This window comes from Tachypleus tridentatus, chromosome 7, assembly GCF_004210375.1.
Source record: "Tachypleus tridentatus isolate NWPU-2018 chromosome 7, ASM421037v1, whole genome shotgun sequence".
Taxonomy (NCBI): domain Eukaryota; kingdom Metazoa; phylum Arthropoda; class Merostomata; order Xiphosura; family Limulidae; genus Tachypleus; species Tachypleus tridentatus.
Window position 1 is genome coordinate 22,380,449 of NC_134831.1, and position 17,512 is coordinate 22,397,960.

Sequence of the window (17,512 nt, forward strand, 5' to 3'; positions counted from 1 at the left end):
GTTTAGGTTTATGATAATGTAAACAAAAAAAAAAAAAACTTTCTGAAAACGTGCAAGGTGAATATAAAGTTACTTTGTGCATTTGGTGCTCATAACTTCCAAGTTGCAAAACATGTTAATGAAATTGTGTATATATTCATGGGGAATGTTCTTCCTGTATTTGTAGTTTTGGTTAATGATGCATGACATTATTTCCTCTGTATCTAAGCATGCAGAGTTGTGTCAGAGTGCCTGTAGAGATGCCTGTTAAAAGTGGCTCTGCAAGACCACATAGCACTTGTTAACTCTTATGTGGTGATTAATCTAACACTGGGGCAACTTTATGTCTTTTGTTGTGGTAGAGTCATTCATTTATAAATTTGAAAAGAAAAACTTGTGGTTTATGTACCACAGTGAGGATTTACACTACACCAGCAAGAGTTATTGCAGATATTTTCACATGGTGTGTATATATATATCATACACACTTATACAGTGTTTTGGAAACACCATACAAACAAAAGTGAAGTGGAACAGCACTTGCCTAGCAGTGATACATGTAGGGGAAGTCTTGAAGGACTAAACTACCTGAACTACTTTTGTAGACTAGTCTTATAAGACTTCCTCTACAAGTGCTACTCTGGTTGTTGGAAATTTCACCTATGTTTAACAAGTGTTATCAAGCACTGGACAAGGCAATCTCAAAAGAAAATGAAAAGCTGATTAAGATTGTATTTAAATTATTTATTTAATAGTTTTAGTTCAGTTTAGAGGATGGGACAGTCAAGGTGGACCAATGGGCCCTTTGTCATCTCTAAGCATCATGTTAAGTTGCCACATATACTGGATGGTCCCAGCAATTTATGTGGAAGACTGTATGCAAAGACATTTTAGACAGTTTCCATACAAGATTGGAAAACTGTAGGCATTGTATCCTTCCTGCCAACACAAAAAGTTGTTGAATATTGCCTTGGAATTCATTTCACAAGTTCAAGTGCATGACAGTTGGTTTGACAACATTTTGTGACCTGATGAAGTTCTCTTCTACTTTTACAGCTAAGTCAACATCTGCAGCTGCATTATCAAGGATGAGATCAGTACACATGCATTTGATGAAAAGTCTGTCTGTATGGATTGGGTTATCAGCAGTATCATCATTTATGAACTCTGGTGCACCTTATCAACACATCAGTTAATGTTGTGCAACTTTCCTTGCATAAGAGAGGTATTCATCAGGGTAGTGTGTTCATGCAAGATGAGGCAAACCACATGCTACCAGTAAAGTGAAGGACCAACAATCCAATGATATATTTTTTTAATCAATCAACCACTATGGAATTCCTACATGCACAGTTAAAAGGTTTTCAGAATATCTTGTAGCTATCTGAAACCATAGTCCATAGGCAACTATCGTGTGTATATATTACCACATCTAATAATGGTTGCACAAATGAGTGGAATGTTACACAAGTAAAGTATTCTTCCTTTAACTCACTATGACAGAATATCTTGTAGTGTTAATAAATTTATTTATTTTTTTATATTTTCATATAAAGTTTCTGCATCATTCATGCATTGAAAGTTAAATTTTATTGTTGGTAACAGAAAGAGTCAATTCAAGAATTATGTGAAAATATTAAACTACATTTATAATTCACAGTTGCTTTACAGATGACCAATCACCTGAGTTATTTCTAGAAATTTAGTAGTTAAACAGTATTATTCACAATCGCTTACAATGCGTGGTTAAATAACTCAGCATCCTTTGATGGGATAGTGATGTCTTTTGATTTACAATGTTAACCATTAGGAGTTTAATTCCTTACAGTGAACATGACAAGATTAGCCTAACCTGGCTTTTTTCTAAAACAAACCCAACTGAGAACTACCATAAAGAGTAATTAATGTTTTTAGGCCTAATTTTATGCTTGACTTAGACAGGAATTATCAAATTTCAAACTGTATGTCTAACAAAATTTGAATATTTTGTCACCATATCAAGTGTACAGGCTCAAAGAAAATGATGTATATGATATGTGCATACCAAAACTCCTTTCGACCTTACTATATTTAAAGAGATGGCTCTTCATCAGATTTTGTCTCATATCAGAAGATAGTCATCTAATTCATATGTAAATTATAACATTTTGAGACAACGTGGGACCTATTGGCCCATTTATGTTGTTTCACACTCTAAATTAATTAAAAAAAAACAAAAAAACCTAAAGCTAGCCCTTATCATTCATATACTTACCAAGTTTTTTTTCTTAAATTCATTTAAATTTACTGCCTCTAAAACATCTCAAGGTAACCCATTACAAAGACCAACCATTCTGTTAGAAAAATAAAATTGTCTTGGCTGAAGATAATTCCTACTCTGCCAAAGTTTATACTTGTGTCTCCTACTCATACTGTTCAACCTTTTAAATGTGAAAAAAAGATGATGTATCAACTTTATCAGTTCCCTTTACAATCTTAAACACCTCAGTCAGGCCCTCCCCTTCAACTCATCTTTTTTCAAGTGAAAGCAATTTGGAATATTTCAAACTCTCCTTATAATAACCCCTCCATCCCAAGCACCATTCTAATAATCCTTCCTAACAATTCAATGTCTTTTCTAAGTAGCCTAACCAGTGACCTATAGAATGAAAATATAACCTCTTTAGACTCCCATTCAGTATTTCTGTACATACAACCTAAAATCCTATTTGCTCTACCACTAGCAACACCACATTGTATTTATGGGTTTAGAGACTGAATAACTATCACACTGAGATCCCTTTATTTTGTAACACTGTTAAGGTTATTCCAATCCAAATTACACTCTTAATTCAAATTGTGATAACCCACATGCATTATCTTGCATTTACTATAATTAAAACCCATCTGCTATTTATTTGCCTAATTTATTAAATTATTTAAATCCTTTTGTAAAGCAGCAGCATCATCACCAAAAAGAGCAAAGGTCCTAAGACTGAGCCCTGAGTTACCCCACTTGTCACATTAATGCAGTTTGATTGGACTCTGTTTATAATGATCCTTTTTTTTTTCCATCTAACCACTCTTCTATCCAATTTCCTAACTTATTCTCCATACCTATACAGGCAATTTTTTACAAGCCTTTTATATTATTGATTTGACTAAGCACTAAGATTACACAAAAGATGACAGTGCAGTCTATAAACTGTGTGTGCATAAAATTTACAAGGAGAAAAACTGCCTTGATTAACAAAAATCATATAAACTGTTGGTTGACATATGACTTTGCAGAAAAACCATTTTTAGTTCATAAATAGAATATAATGTAATGTGACAATATATAATACACAGGGCTGGCTTTAGCAAGTACAAGGCCCAAAGCAAGGTATGGCCAAAACAAAAGTTATAGATAATCTCTATTTCAGTTAAGTAAAATAAATTGGTTAATTGGTAGAATACAGTGGTGAATTTAAGGTTCTGTGAACCCAGGGGTTAATTTTTTATGGGCCCAAAATCCCATATATAGAACAAAATTATCAATAGGTCCCCATTAAGGCCATGGGCCCTGTGGCTGAGCCCCCTCTAGCCCTTACCTAAATATGCCACTGGTAGCACATGAACATTATCATGAATAAACTCTTTGATAACAGAGGAATATAACTGAACTTCTTACTATTTACTAACAAGTAAGCATGAATGAGCACTTTGGTAACAAATTACAATCTGTAGAAAAACTTGTAGCAACAAGTTAAAGAAATCTTAATGAATGAGAGAAAACAAGGTATTTCAGTCAAATTTTTTGGGACTTTGTGAATTACAAAAATATTAATCTATAATGATTGAGATACCAAGGAATACAATGTCACACATATTTCAAGAATGATTTAATATTTGTTTAGAATAAATTAAACATAAGAATAAATACAATGATATAACTTAAACAACAAAAATGTTAAATTTAGGCCTAATCAGATTAGGAATCATTAAACAGAATCACAAGAACCATAATTGTGACATATGTAAGACAACTGATGACCAGTAGTGTAGGCAACATGAAACCACAATTAACATTCAGAACATGTATTCATTCACATTCTGACATATGAGCGATGCAGTGTGCTTCTACAAGCTGAAAAGCCTCTATTTTAACCCTAAAATATATTTGTACTATTTTATGTCAGCTACAAGGTAATTTCTAATTAAATATCCCACCATAAGTTACATAAACTATACATGTGTATTATTTATAGTAGTGAGGTTTGTTGTTACATGTGACAATCAATTCTATGTAGTACTATAGTATTCGTAACAGAGATAATGTACTGCTTTACTTTGTATTGTTTGTGTTTTTTTTTTGTCTTTTATAGATTTTAAGGTATTTATTGCCTTAGTGCACTGAACTTAGTTAATTAAAACTAGCAATTGCTAAACTTGTATGAAGTATACTTGGAATATTGTTAAATTTACTATAAATACTTTAAAAAAAACTTTTCCAGAATTTTGGGTTTGCCTGTGAATCAGTGTGGCAAACTGACTTTACATTAGGCTTATCTCAGTGTAAATATGAGCTACTAATGCCCTCTAACAACAAATTAAGTTACAAAACCAAAGTGTGAGACTCAAGGCTGCTGCCTCGCATACCTTATCCAAAAACTGGCCCTGATAATACATGAAAAAAGATGAGGATTAATCCTTTATTAGCACCAGTTGCATGGCAACTTACTAGTCCTTCATAGGCTAGATTTTTAATTAACAACAGGACTTCAACAGCATCAGAGATAGTAATGGTCTAATTTCATGCTTAGCTTCCACAAGATTTATATGCACTTAACTAGAATTCTATTAAAATTGAAAAAGTTTCTTTTAACTTCGAATATGTAAACTATAATTTATTGTATGTGCTTACTTTAATGATAGATGTCCAAAGTATTGGTTTCAGTGTAACTACTTATTTACATACTCTACAATACTGTATTGTTATGTCAAACATAGAAAATAATCTTTCTCTGTGCTAAGAATGTTATTATTATTGGGCAAAAAAAGAAAAATAATAAAACTTCCTATATTTTGATATAAATCTTTTAGCTGTGATATGTTTTTAAGTTATGTTTCATTACAGTTAAAACATCCAAAAAAACATTTTAATTTTCAATAGCATGTTTCAACCTAAACTCAAAATCATTTTAGTTGCTATTTTGCATTGAAATTTTAACTTCATTTATTAATAACTTTGCTTATGTTATATTGCAGAAACATTTACACTGGTGGAACTTACCTTAAGTTATAGTCTTTTCAGTCTCACAAGTCAGACATATTGTTATACAATTGGTCTGCTCAGATATTGTGACAGTCATTTCCTGTTTTTGATGTGAATATTTAGTTTTAGTTGTATTATTAAACTTTGAATATTATGAAGTCATAGTCTGTGAAAGCCCAGTTATACATCCTTCACACCACATTTCCATTTTAAACTGTCTGAGAGAATTGTTACCTTAAGAGAAGACATTTCTGTTGAAAAATAATAGTACAACCAAGTTAGTAGTAGTAGTACTTGTACACTGCAAAGTAACAATGGGTAGCAAACGCTGTTAAATGTTTTCCACTTGGTTCGTAATTTCTGTATTAACTCATTACAGGAATGAAAGCTGAAAACTGTGGTGCTCAAGTTAACAGTAATTTAGCAGGACAGCATGGAGCATTTTTCTCTAGCTATAATCCAAGGTTAGTATTGGCAAAAAAATATAGCAAATTTGCATTTGCTACATTCCATGGCTGGTACTGGAAAATAGCTTGTAGCATTTTCCTGCCATTAGCCACCTTCGATTGTAACCCGTTACGATACAAAGCAAAAGGAACAACATATTTATTAAACTACTGAGATTGTTTTAGAGATTACCAGTTCAAAAGTCAAAGGGTTCAACATAAAATATTTTGAAACTAGAACAAGCACTATTATTTTTATAAAGTTTACTTGCTAGTTTGACATAAAAAAAATCAGTGTAATATTTTTGAAGAAAATGGTTTTATTGTTCCTTTGTGTTTACCAAGATATCTTTTGGTAGCAGTTCATTTGTTCATTAATATTTTTTTTACAGGCTAGGGGTAATAAATAAACCTATAGTAAGAACCAAAGCATGTAATCCACAGATTGGACCAGATGGAAAGTTTGTTTATCCATGTAGCTACTGTCATAAGACTTTCTGCTCAACCTCAGATTTAAACCGACACATGGATTTTCATGAAGGTAGATATAAAAACATGATACAAGTTTAACCATAATTTTCCATTTGATATTGCTGTGTGTCTTTGAATGGTTTGTTCAATGACTGAACTAATGAAAGTAATGTAACTACATTAATGGTTCACTAACACTGTGAAAACTAAGTTATACCACCAAGTTGTTTTTCCTTCATATACATTTATTAAACAATTTTACAGATAGAACATGTGTATTTTAATTTGTGTTAAATAAAGGTGGAGATTTTCACCAAGAGGAAAGTTTTAAGTGTTCCAAGAAGTATTCATTGAAAGTAAAGTTATGGTATTCAAGTACACTAATAACCTATGGAGTTTAAACTGTCTGGAAAATGCAGATTCCAGAAATGCTTTTCAGAGGCTGATTGTGGACACAGACAGGAAAAGAAAGATAAGCAAATAAAAGTGAACAAATTAATTGAATTTTTATTCACACATTGTAAGTTTTAGCTTACTTACCAGCTTCTAGTTCATGGTACAACTCCAAATGGCTGCTAGAGGAGAAAGCAGAATTAAACTAACAACACATTCACAAAGGATGAAGACCAAAGTTGTAATGCGACACCTCACATTTTTTAGGTTGTTTATGTTGGTGATCATTATTATTACATTTATTGAAGGAATGTAAACCCCCAATTTGTAATAGTACTGACTTAATAAAGTTTGTACACCACATTCTGAAATGATTAGACCTCGCTACATGAAGGTAGAATAGAAAAGCATTACTATATAAGCATATAAACTTCATAGAACAATTACTATAGTATGTAACTGTTGTTTAATGTAAGGGGTTAGTGTAATACCACCATAACAGTGCAAACAAACAGTGTTTGTCAGAATATTTAATATATAGATGTTGAAATAATTTAATCTTATGTTTCTTGCTTTACTATAATAGTTATTCTGTTGTATTAGCTTATTATGTGTAATTAAAATTAATCTGAGCCTCCTGGGCTGGTCAGATCTCACAAAATACTGATTTTATAACTAAAAATATGATTAACAGTGGAAATAGTCAACCAGTGAAGTAATATAGTTTGAACATATATAGTTAATTGTACTCATTTCTTGTCATATTTTTTTCAGTTCTGATCTATTTAAGTAGTTTGTTTTTATCAGAAATGAATAACATTTAGCTTACAAGGAATTAATAACCACTGGTGCATCCATAAAACCTGCACAAAGCTGTAGAAAATGACTTTTTCCTAGTTATGGAATGGTAAAATATGGTATTTCAAATCATCATACAAGTTACAGTGTGATGGTACTGAATGTATGGAAGAAAATGTTGCTCAACTTAGATGGGTTTGTCCTTGCTAAAATTATGGATTTTCAAGAAAGTTTCAGAGCTAGAATATAATTCCAATTACTTTGTATTCACTGAACAGATTGCAAAAAAATGTTTCCAAAAAGAAATGTTATATCTGTTGAAGGTACAAACTTTTAAATATGTAATAAATTAGATACAACATTTAGTATTTTCATTCAATGGTTAGTAATTTTTAAACATACATAAGTATTTTGTTCAAGATAAAACTGGTTTTAACTATTACTGTTGTTTCAGATGACATATTAGCTTGTATGTAATTTAAATTGTGAAGCCTATAAACTTCTGTCAAGATAACATGGTATCAGTGCTGTTCCATTTCAGATTTCAAGATTTGTTTCTTGACCATTTAATAGTCTCTCTTATTTAAATGAACCCTAGAGATATTATTGTTTTGCACTTTTAAGAAGTTTGTTTGCTAAACATTAAAGTACAAATAGTTAACTTTGTTTTAAGAGTTTGATAGAACCAGACCATCTGAGATTCTGTCAGCAGTTACATTATCATGTGCTTATGAAGTTAGCTTATTACAAAAAGCAGTAATAAACCTAAACATTTCATATTACCCTTCAAGTTTAAATGAAATAATGAGATCAATTTCAGCAACTACTTTAACTAGTCAAATATTTAACATGTTAGTTATAACCATTCTTAAGTACTTTAACATTTATCTTGTTCTTCATTAACAGCACATTAGTTAAGTACACAAGTTTAATCACAAAGCAAAGCTAACTGTAAATGTTTAAGTATCAGATACATAGTGAAAAATTGTTAATATTAATGACCTAAGAAAAATTCATTGTATTAGCACTTTGTGGCTACCATTAGTCAAATCATTATTTATACCATCAATCACATTACAGAAACTATCAGCTAATTATGTTATGTCTCCTTCAGTACTCTTAAGTACCATATAAACATCTGTAAAACTAGTGCAAGTTGACCAGAAGATGAATGATGGGAGGCTTATGGAATATCATCATTTCTACCTGAACTACTTTTATAGATTAGCTCACCAAAACTCCCTCTGTAAGTGTCACTCTGAATTGGGTAGTTGCTATCTGTTTCACATTTACCTAAATCTTTATGAAATAAGTGATGGAATCATTATTTTGGTTTTGTGCAGGCATGTTTTCTGTTGCTGAAACAGCCAGAAGTCAAGTTATATACATCATAGAAACTGGGCAGCTTAAGTGAAGACATTTCTTGTAATATTCTGTCTTTGTTACCTATATTTTCAGGATTTTATGAATAATACAGTTTTATGTAGAAGATGCAGTATATGGGAGAAAAACCTCATCATTTTAATTTTAGCCATGTAAGATTTAAGACATAAGTACTTGACTTATATTTATTTGGTTACCCATATTTCATATTAATAAATAAGTAATATTTATATACTTACTATAATTGATAGCTTCAGTCTGTATAGTAGGTAGAGTGAAACCATGTTCTTTAGAGCTACATTTTTAAATGAAATAATCTTCAGATAATTTTTTACTGTTCACAATATGACATTTCAATAATTGTGTGGCTTGTAACTCATAAGTTTGTGTAGTCTTTCTATATTTCACTATGATTTTACAAGATGCATAATATTTTGGCACTGTATTTTACGATTAAGTTCTCTGTGTATAACCAGATAATAAATGTAACATTTATTAACTACAACTGACTTCCGACTTTGTTAAATTAATTTGACAACATGAGGGCAAGTTTTATGTTACATGCATATCCCCAATTTGATGTAGTTTAAGAGACATACATCTGGCCATAAATGTTTTAAGTGCATGACAGATGTTAAATTATTACACAGAATAAAGAATGGACTGACAGTAAGGAAAGTTTGAAATGCAGAATATAAACAATGCACTTCCATTGTACAATATGCTAATAAATTAAAAATTGTTGTCTTCAATATGATATTTGAAGTTGAGAAAATGTGGTACATGTACTTTTGCTCAAAAAGTACATATATTTTTCAAAATACAGAGCATGAAAACTGTTTATCTTGTTAATAAAAATTTTATTTTATTTAGTTGTGTTTGGTTCTTTTTTTCTGAGCTGCTTTATCCTCTGCTTAACCACATTTGTACAGCAGGTAAAAATGTGCATGACATGATCTTGCAGAATGCCATTAAATATGGTATTATGTATTTGATATCAATATCAGAGTGTGAACTCTTTATTTTATCAACCAGTGCTGATTTATCAAAAGTTCATGACAGAAGAGATTAGATATCAGGGATTCAAGAAAACAACAACATGCTGCTGTCAAAAGGCCTTTTGGAAATTATACAAATACAGTTTATGTGATGGACAAAAGTGTTTTTGTTCTTTGCATGAACATCACCCTTCACTCCAACTCATCCCAGTCAGAATGCATCATCAGAACACCGACATATTTCTAGTAAAATTACTTTTTCTGTACAGTAGATTTATTTGTTTTACTAAAAACGTGCCACTCTTCAGGTAACTATAAATGGTACTTTTCTTAATTATATTGAATAATTTTCCAGTAAATTGACTAAATCTCTGTACATATTTGGTTTACAAATACTAAATCTGTGGTACAATATACTTGATACTTTTCTGTTTAACATCAGCTGGGCATACCTGCTCATATCTTATTAAACAATTTACTGTTGATGGTTTAAAATAGGATTTTAATTTTTATATAACAAATTCACTAAATTGAGGTTCCAAGTATTTCTTGTTCTCAAAGAAACGTTTTCTCCAAATTGAAACAACAGTTTTGTATTTAATGCATACAACAAATATTAAATTTAAAGTTTTTGGCATATTTAAAAATGTGAACAAATGTTTGTCATATTTCAGTTCAGTGTTGAATATTTTAATAAGGAATCAAAACCAAATATTCAAATTTCCATTTTTGTGGCTAACAGAGAATTAAATATGAACATTCCACAGTTTTATCTTGAGTTAAATATATTTTTACACCATTACAAGTAAAACTTTTAGAGTATGTTCTATGTCTACACAGCAACAATTAAGTACCAGCTTAACTTTAGTGCTTTTTGTAAATGAACTATAAACTTCATATTTCTTTTATATTTTTAAATATAGTCTTTGCAAAACATTGTTAAAAAAGCATTTGAGCAATAAAAAATTAATAATTTGGATATTATCGATATTGTTGTGAGACAGTGAATTCTATATTTTTTATGGTTTTGTTTACCATTCATTTATTATTCCTTCTATCATTGAGTTCAAATATAAATTTCTAGTTATTTGAAAGTGCTAACTCACCTGATAGAACACTTTGAATTTGAGTTGTTTGTATTATGAAACTGACACAAGCTTGTCTTAGCAATGAGGTACAGATATTAAAGTGTTTTGCTTTTATTCAGAATTAGGTTTTCTTTTTCTGTTTCTTTATTCTTTCTTAATGTTTATATCAAGGTCTGGCCATGCTTGTATTAACTTTTTTTGTTTTGTAAGTGATAAAACTTGCATTCCAATTATTTGGAAGTTTTATTTTGGATTTCTTTTGTTACAATTTAGTAAGTTGTGTTTTGTTCAACTGTAATTGTAGCTACATTTTGTTTTTGTCTGTTGTAACCTTAGAAAGAACACTGAAAGGTCGAAAATTGTTCATGGGAGGGTTTGCAAGATCATACTCAGGACAGAAAAATTGTCATACAAGAATAAATTAAGATCTCTGAACTTCTTTTCCATTGAATGAAAAAGAGCTGAAGGGGTTTTGATAGAAGAGTTTAAGATTGTTAAAGGAATTAATAGTATCAACACATCATCTGTTTATATATTTAATGGTGAAAATGCTGAGACAGCTTTATTTTTCTGATAAGGTTATTGGATTTTGGAATGGGTTGCTCTGAGCTGTGGTATATCCAGTTGGATTAAAGGAGTTCAACCTTTTCTATTATTTGCTCAAGTTAATTTGAGCAAACCATTTTTACTCATATTTTAAATCATTTCCCAAATACTTTTGTGCATTATCATTTATTAAAAACTGTGTTTGCTAGATTGCATTGGGGATGCTACTTACATTCATGTGTATTGGATTTATTCCAAGTTGCATATCGAATCGCAAACTAAAGAAAAACATTCCTGTTCTTTACTAGTTTTATTGAAGTAATATATGTGGTGTATAAATCCAGATATGTAGCACTTATTTATCAGCAGTATTTTCTAAAGAAATACAATAACAGATGGGAAAGAACTATTGTTTCATTAATGAGTAAGTATTGGTTATCAATAAGCAAAATAAAAACGTACTTTTTTTGTAATAAGCATGAAATGGATTTAGGGATAGATTGATAAATATTGGAATAATAAGAGTTGGCTTTTAGATTTTTAGTGTTTAGCTTAATTCAGTGGACAGGAAAGCCTAGATGGACCAAAACATCCTTTGACATTTTGTTTAATATTAAAAATCTGACTTAAGCTCCTGGAGAAATCGAACTAGCATTTTCTTTGTTTCATGGTTGCTTGAAAATAGTTAAATCTGTTTCAGTCAAGTTTTATATGTAATTGGCATTTTATTGGTGCCTAGTTGCTTTGATACTGTTGCCCGTAAAAGAAGATTTAATTTAAAGCTAACTGTAAAGTGTTTATTATTTTGGAAATGGTGTAAAGTATCTGTAGTAAATGACTGATAGTAAACCAGGATTATGATGCAGTCACTTACCTGACAAAGGTAATATTAAATAAGAATGTTTCTACCTTCTTTCTTTCCTTTATTACAGACATTCGTCCCTTCAAGTGCCCTTACTGTACATATTGCAGCAGAACCAACAGTCAGTTGAAAGTGCATATGATGAGGCATCAAGGTATAGTTAAGGAGTCTTAAAAATTAATGGTTTACTTTTAAATATAAATTTAAAAGAAGATATATAAATAACAATTGCAGTAAATGTTTTAATTGAAGTCAAGAATGTGTTGTTGTTGTTGTTTAATGTTTTAAAAGTGTGATTACAGAATTGTTTCACCAAAAGTCTTAAGATATTGATAATAATTTCTTAACTGGTAGGTGCATAATACTAGCAGTAGATGATGATTTCAACTTAAGGTAAATCTTGTGATGATTTTTAACACATCTCCTAACCATTAAACTTTTCAATTTTAGAATGATGTTTTACTTAGTAGTTTCAGACTTCATCACACTACCTGAATTACAACATATAAAATCTTAATTAAAACTCTATGTACTTGCCATTTAGATGCAACAGTAATAGTATATGCATGCACATTCTGTATACTACCTGTTGATATTTTCAGGGACTTATTATATAATACCCTTAGTAGTTAAAATATAAGCTTAATAAGGTTTTATACAATAACAGTATTAACTACTATAAAATTGTAATTAAAACCAAATGTGAGGTACAAGTGAGGTTTCAGAATGTGATAGTTTTTGTACTTCATTCCAAGTTCAGATTTTGCTAGAGCTATGATAACTAAGTATATATTCAGGTTTGTGAATCAGTAAACATGTTAACTCTTTCACATCAGGCTCAGTATAATATACACGAGTTTGTCTTTACATTTGCACATTTTAAGTATTTGCACTATAACTTGATATAGCATATGTATCTTCACAAAATTTGGTAGACTGCTAGTAAAGATTACAGCTATTATGTATGCAAAAAATCAGATGTTAAAATATTTTTACTAAAGATTTGTTTGTGAAAATGTAGTCTCTTGTTACTAGTCTGAGTGCAAAGTGATTTTATGTTATGATTAAAAACTGTTCTTCATCCCTAAAATCTCAAATGTTATTCATGTAATCTCTTAAAGCTCCTAAATACATTTCAAATGTTTGTTTCAGCAAAACTTTATATTTTATGTTATTTTCTATACTCTTACTGTTTGGGGTATGTCACTTGAGCAACTTTGTATCCAACATAAAGAAAATAGGAAATGAATGTAAATTATGCTTTTTTGTGCTAGAATGACTATACATTATAACAAGAAAATACAAATGTTTAGTCTAAGTAGCCTAAGTCTCGCCCCCCAATGGCTCAGCAGTATGTCTGTGGACTTACAACGCTAAAAACGGGGTTTTGACACCCGTGGTGGGCAGAGCACAGATAGCCCATTGTGTAGCTTTGTGCTTAATTCAAAACAACAACAACAACAACAACATCAGCTTAAGTCTCATAACACTATATATGAACATATAAATGTATTATTTATTATACTGACCTTCCAGTGATGCCTACCTAATATTACATAGCTTACGTTAATGCTGTGCATATGCACTCAGGTCAGTATAAAAGTGGCCTTTAGCCTTTCACATTTTATTTATTATTATGCATTATATAGATTATTAATGTTTAGAAATGAATTAGTAAACTTATTTTTCTTAAAATATAGAACAGCAAATCAAGGAGTAAAACAAACAATTATCTCTTCTCACTATGACCTTTGTACTCTGTTACTGCTGGATATAAATTGCTAAACCTTTTAAAATTTTGCACATGGAGGATATCAAAAAAAAAATTTTAGGCCTTGTATATACACTTGAATAACCAAAAAAATAATGAATAACTATACTGATACCATAGAATTTGACCATAATTTATTAAGCTTAGTAACTAAGATTTATTTAAAATTTAAAAATACAAAACTTTAAGCACACTAAAAACAGTACTTACCTCATTGAAATCTTGGATCAAAAGAACATGCTAGTGTTTTCAAAGATTAAAATGGTGGGGGAAAAGTCCTCTAAGGACATTCTAAACTGTTGATTGGTTATTCACATGTCAAATATTGAAGTGTATATAAGGGACCATTTCAAAAAGTGGAAAGATTTGAATGGGGCCACCATGTATGATTTGGTACATAAGCCTTATCACAGTAAAATAAAATGATATGAGGTTTTAATCTTATATTCTAACTTGATAATATTAGTTATTTGAGTTCCTAATTTGTACAAAACTATTGACTTAGTATTTTGACATCACAAACATCTAATTTTAAACAGTACTGCATTCAACATACCACATGACTCACTTAAATCTGCATTTACATGTGTTCTTTTAATATTTACTTTTAAAGTAAGATATTAATTGTATATAATATTAAAGTTTGAATCATAATCTACAATTTGATTCCAAGCTATTGTCATAAATTCATAAAATAGAACTTCAATAAAATATTGCATGCAAATTAACAAACATTATGACATGGCCTTTGAACTGTGACACATTGTGAAAGGGTTAATCTTGCTGTTATTTGGTAATGATGTAATGCAGCACCTAAAAACAAATGTTTTTAGATTTTAGCTTCATAGTTTTCTTTGAAAGATACTGACATCCTTGTAATTGCAGATAAAAGAAAATGCATACAGTAGTGTTGAGTGTTTTAGTGTTTTCTTGTAATCCTTTTTTTTACATATGTGTTCATATCATCTAATCAAACTTACACATCTCAAAAACCAGTAAACTGTAGAACATTGAACAATCTAGTAACTGTATATAACTATAAAATGCTTTGTCACTTTGAAATTGTAGTAAGAAAATACTGTGATTGCTTTACTGTACTGTATATAAGAATGAATCAGCAAATAAAGCTGTAAAATATAAAATAAAAAGGGTATTCTGGGAAACAAGGATTGAAACCTCAAATACTCAAGGAGAAATGACAGAATGCTTCTCATGTACAAATATACAAGGACTAAAAGATATCAGTTTTAGAGCACCACAACAATACTCTGTTATAGTTGCCTTGTGTTAATTCTCAAATAATAACATATGCCTAAATCTCTTCCATTGTTATCAGTGATAATATTTACTATTAATGAAATATGTATGCCAGATATTTTGGGGAGCAGGCAGAAAATGTGTACTCTATCAATAGGTCTTCATTTTAATGCATACAAAAACTCCTTTGATTTGAATGTGAGGCTGTGTATAGGGTGCAAGCCAAATATTTTTCATGTATATAAATCACACAGTAATATTAACACACAATAGTAATACACATAAAAGCATGTAAATTGGATTAGTATTCAACACTGAGCATATAAACATCATAAATGTGAAATCTTAAACATACACTGCTATTTAGTAAACCTTGTAAGTAATATAAATATTGAGGGATAACACATACATTTTAAGCCTTTTCTGTAAAATATAACAATCTCTATGGAATAAATAATTCTGTAATATTTAGTATTGTTTCATAACAATTTTTAACTGATGTAGACCCATTCATTTTTCATTCCTTAAGTAGCATTTCAGATTTTTTCCACACTGACAATGATGGCATTTATCATAAGTATAACAGGCCCATAATCAGTCCATCTTTTATTAAACCTGTGTATGATACACTGTCAAAGTATTCAAAGTTCAAAATTTTGTTAAATATTCAGCATAGTTAACTAGGAAAATATTTTGCCTTACAAATATTTTGTCATTCTTTAAAGAGGTTAATGCTCATGTAGATGAAGACATTGGTGTGTATTATATGTATCCGAATTTTCATAATACATTTGACGATTTCCATGTAAGAGGCTTTTAAAAATTATAGTTGTATGTGTGGTGAATAGGCTGGCTCATTAGAAGAAAACAGAGGGTTATTATAAATGAACTTCAATCAAACTGGATTAATGTCAAAAGTAAGATAGCTCAAGGCTTAATGTTTGGACCATTGCTTCTTTTTGTTTACATCAATGACACAGATAATAGAAATGTCAGTAAATTATTTAAGTTTACTGATGGTATTAAGGTTTTGGGTATTACTGGCTGTAAGGAGTGTGCTACTGTTTTACAAAAGGATTTGGTATATTTAGTGAATAAATGACAAGTGGTTTTAAGTACAATAAATGCAAAGTAATATTTGTGGGATATCATAATTTGAATTATGAATATGATTGTGATAGGAGTAACCTTAACAGTATTATAGAAGAAAAAAGATATTTGAGCTCTAGGTGATCAGTCTCTTAAGCCATCCAGACAATGTGGTGGTGTAAGTGTTAGGGCAAATAGAATTTTGGGTTGTAGCTACAGAAATATTGAATACAAGTCTAGAGAGGTCATAATTTTATTGTATAGGTCATTTGTTAGACTACATTTGGAGTATTTCATTTAATTTCATGCTCCTTACTTTAGGAAAGACATTGAATTATTGGAAATGGTTCATGCAAGGACTACTGTAATAATACTTGGGATAAAAGAATTGCAATACAATGACAAGCTAAGATTTTTGTAATTGTTTGGTTTAGTGGATGTGGCAACTCAGATGGATCAACAGATCTCTTGTTTTTTAATCATATATATGATTCTCAGTGTTTGGACCTTTTCTTGTTTACATCAATGACACTGATAATAGAAGTGTCAATAAATTATTTAAATTTGCTGATAGTATTAAGGTTTTAGATGTTCAAAGGTAAGGAAGTGTTGTACACATGCTACATGAATCAAACCTGATTCTTAATTGCAATATGTAATTTAGTATTATAATTTATATATTAATGAATCATGATAATTAAATTGTTTACTTATATAAACAACTTCTTTATAATTAATCTAAGAGATGAATTTTTTTTAGAAGGTTAAGTCTTTTTCTGCCTTGGTGATGGCAGTTTTTTGTTAACAACATATATAGATTTATTAAATAACACAAAAATATAGTTTATTTCCCACTTAAGAATTTTTGAATGCATTGTATCTCCAGGCCAAACAGTTTGTTTCAAGATTCTGAGCAAAATGTTTGTCATTATATTGAGAAATGAATGTTTTCTGTTACTGGTTCTTTTTTACCTCTGGATCAAACAACTTGTATGATGGAAGAAAACTCTTAAAGAACAAATTGTTAAAAAATTTTATGTCACAGCTACTGCTTTCCACACAACCACTAGAAGTCAGTAGTATTTGTAATGTAATTCAGTTTTATTCCCACTTAACTAAAACGATCTGAAAGCAGCCAGAGACTGAAACATTACACCCCTGAGGAATTTCATCTTTTTAGTTTGCTTTCTTGATC

General features: G+C 30.2%; 1 protein-coding gene across 15 annotated transcripts in view; it reads left to right on the plus strand.

Annotated features, from left to right (window-relative positions):
• The window catches only part of LOC143255285 (uncharacterized), a 69,050-nt gene that overhangs the window by 47,717 nt on the left and 3,821 nt on the right, over positions 1-17,512 (plus strand). For 9 of the 15 annotated variants that reach the window (XM_076510714.1, XM_076510712.1, XM_076510711.1 and 6 more), the window contains 3 exons: positions 5,595-5,679; positions 6,054-6,202; positions 12,271-12,354. In XM_076510714.1, coding sequence (XP_076366829.1) covers positions 5,595-5,679; positions 6,054-6,202; positions 12,271-12,354 — 318 coding nt within the window. Of the gene's footprint in view, positions 1-5,594; positions 5,680-6,053; positions 6,203-8,666; positions 12,360-17,512 lie in introns of those variants that run through there. The other 6 variants (XM_076510723.1, XM_076510724.1, XM_076510720.1 and 3 more) reach the window with 4 other exon arrangements.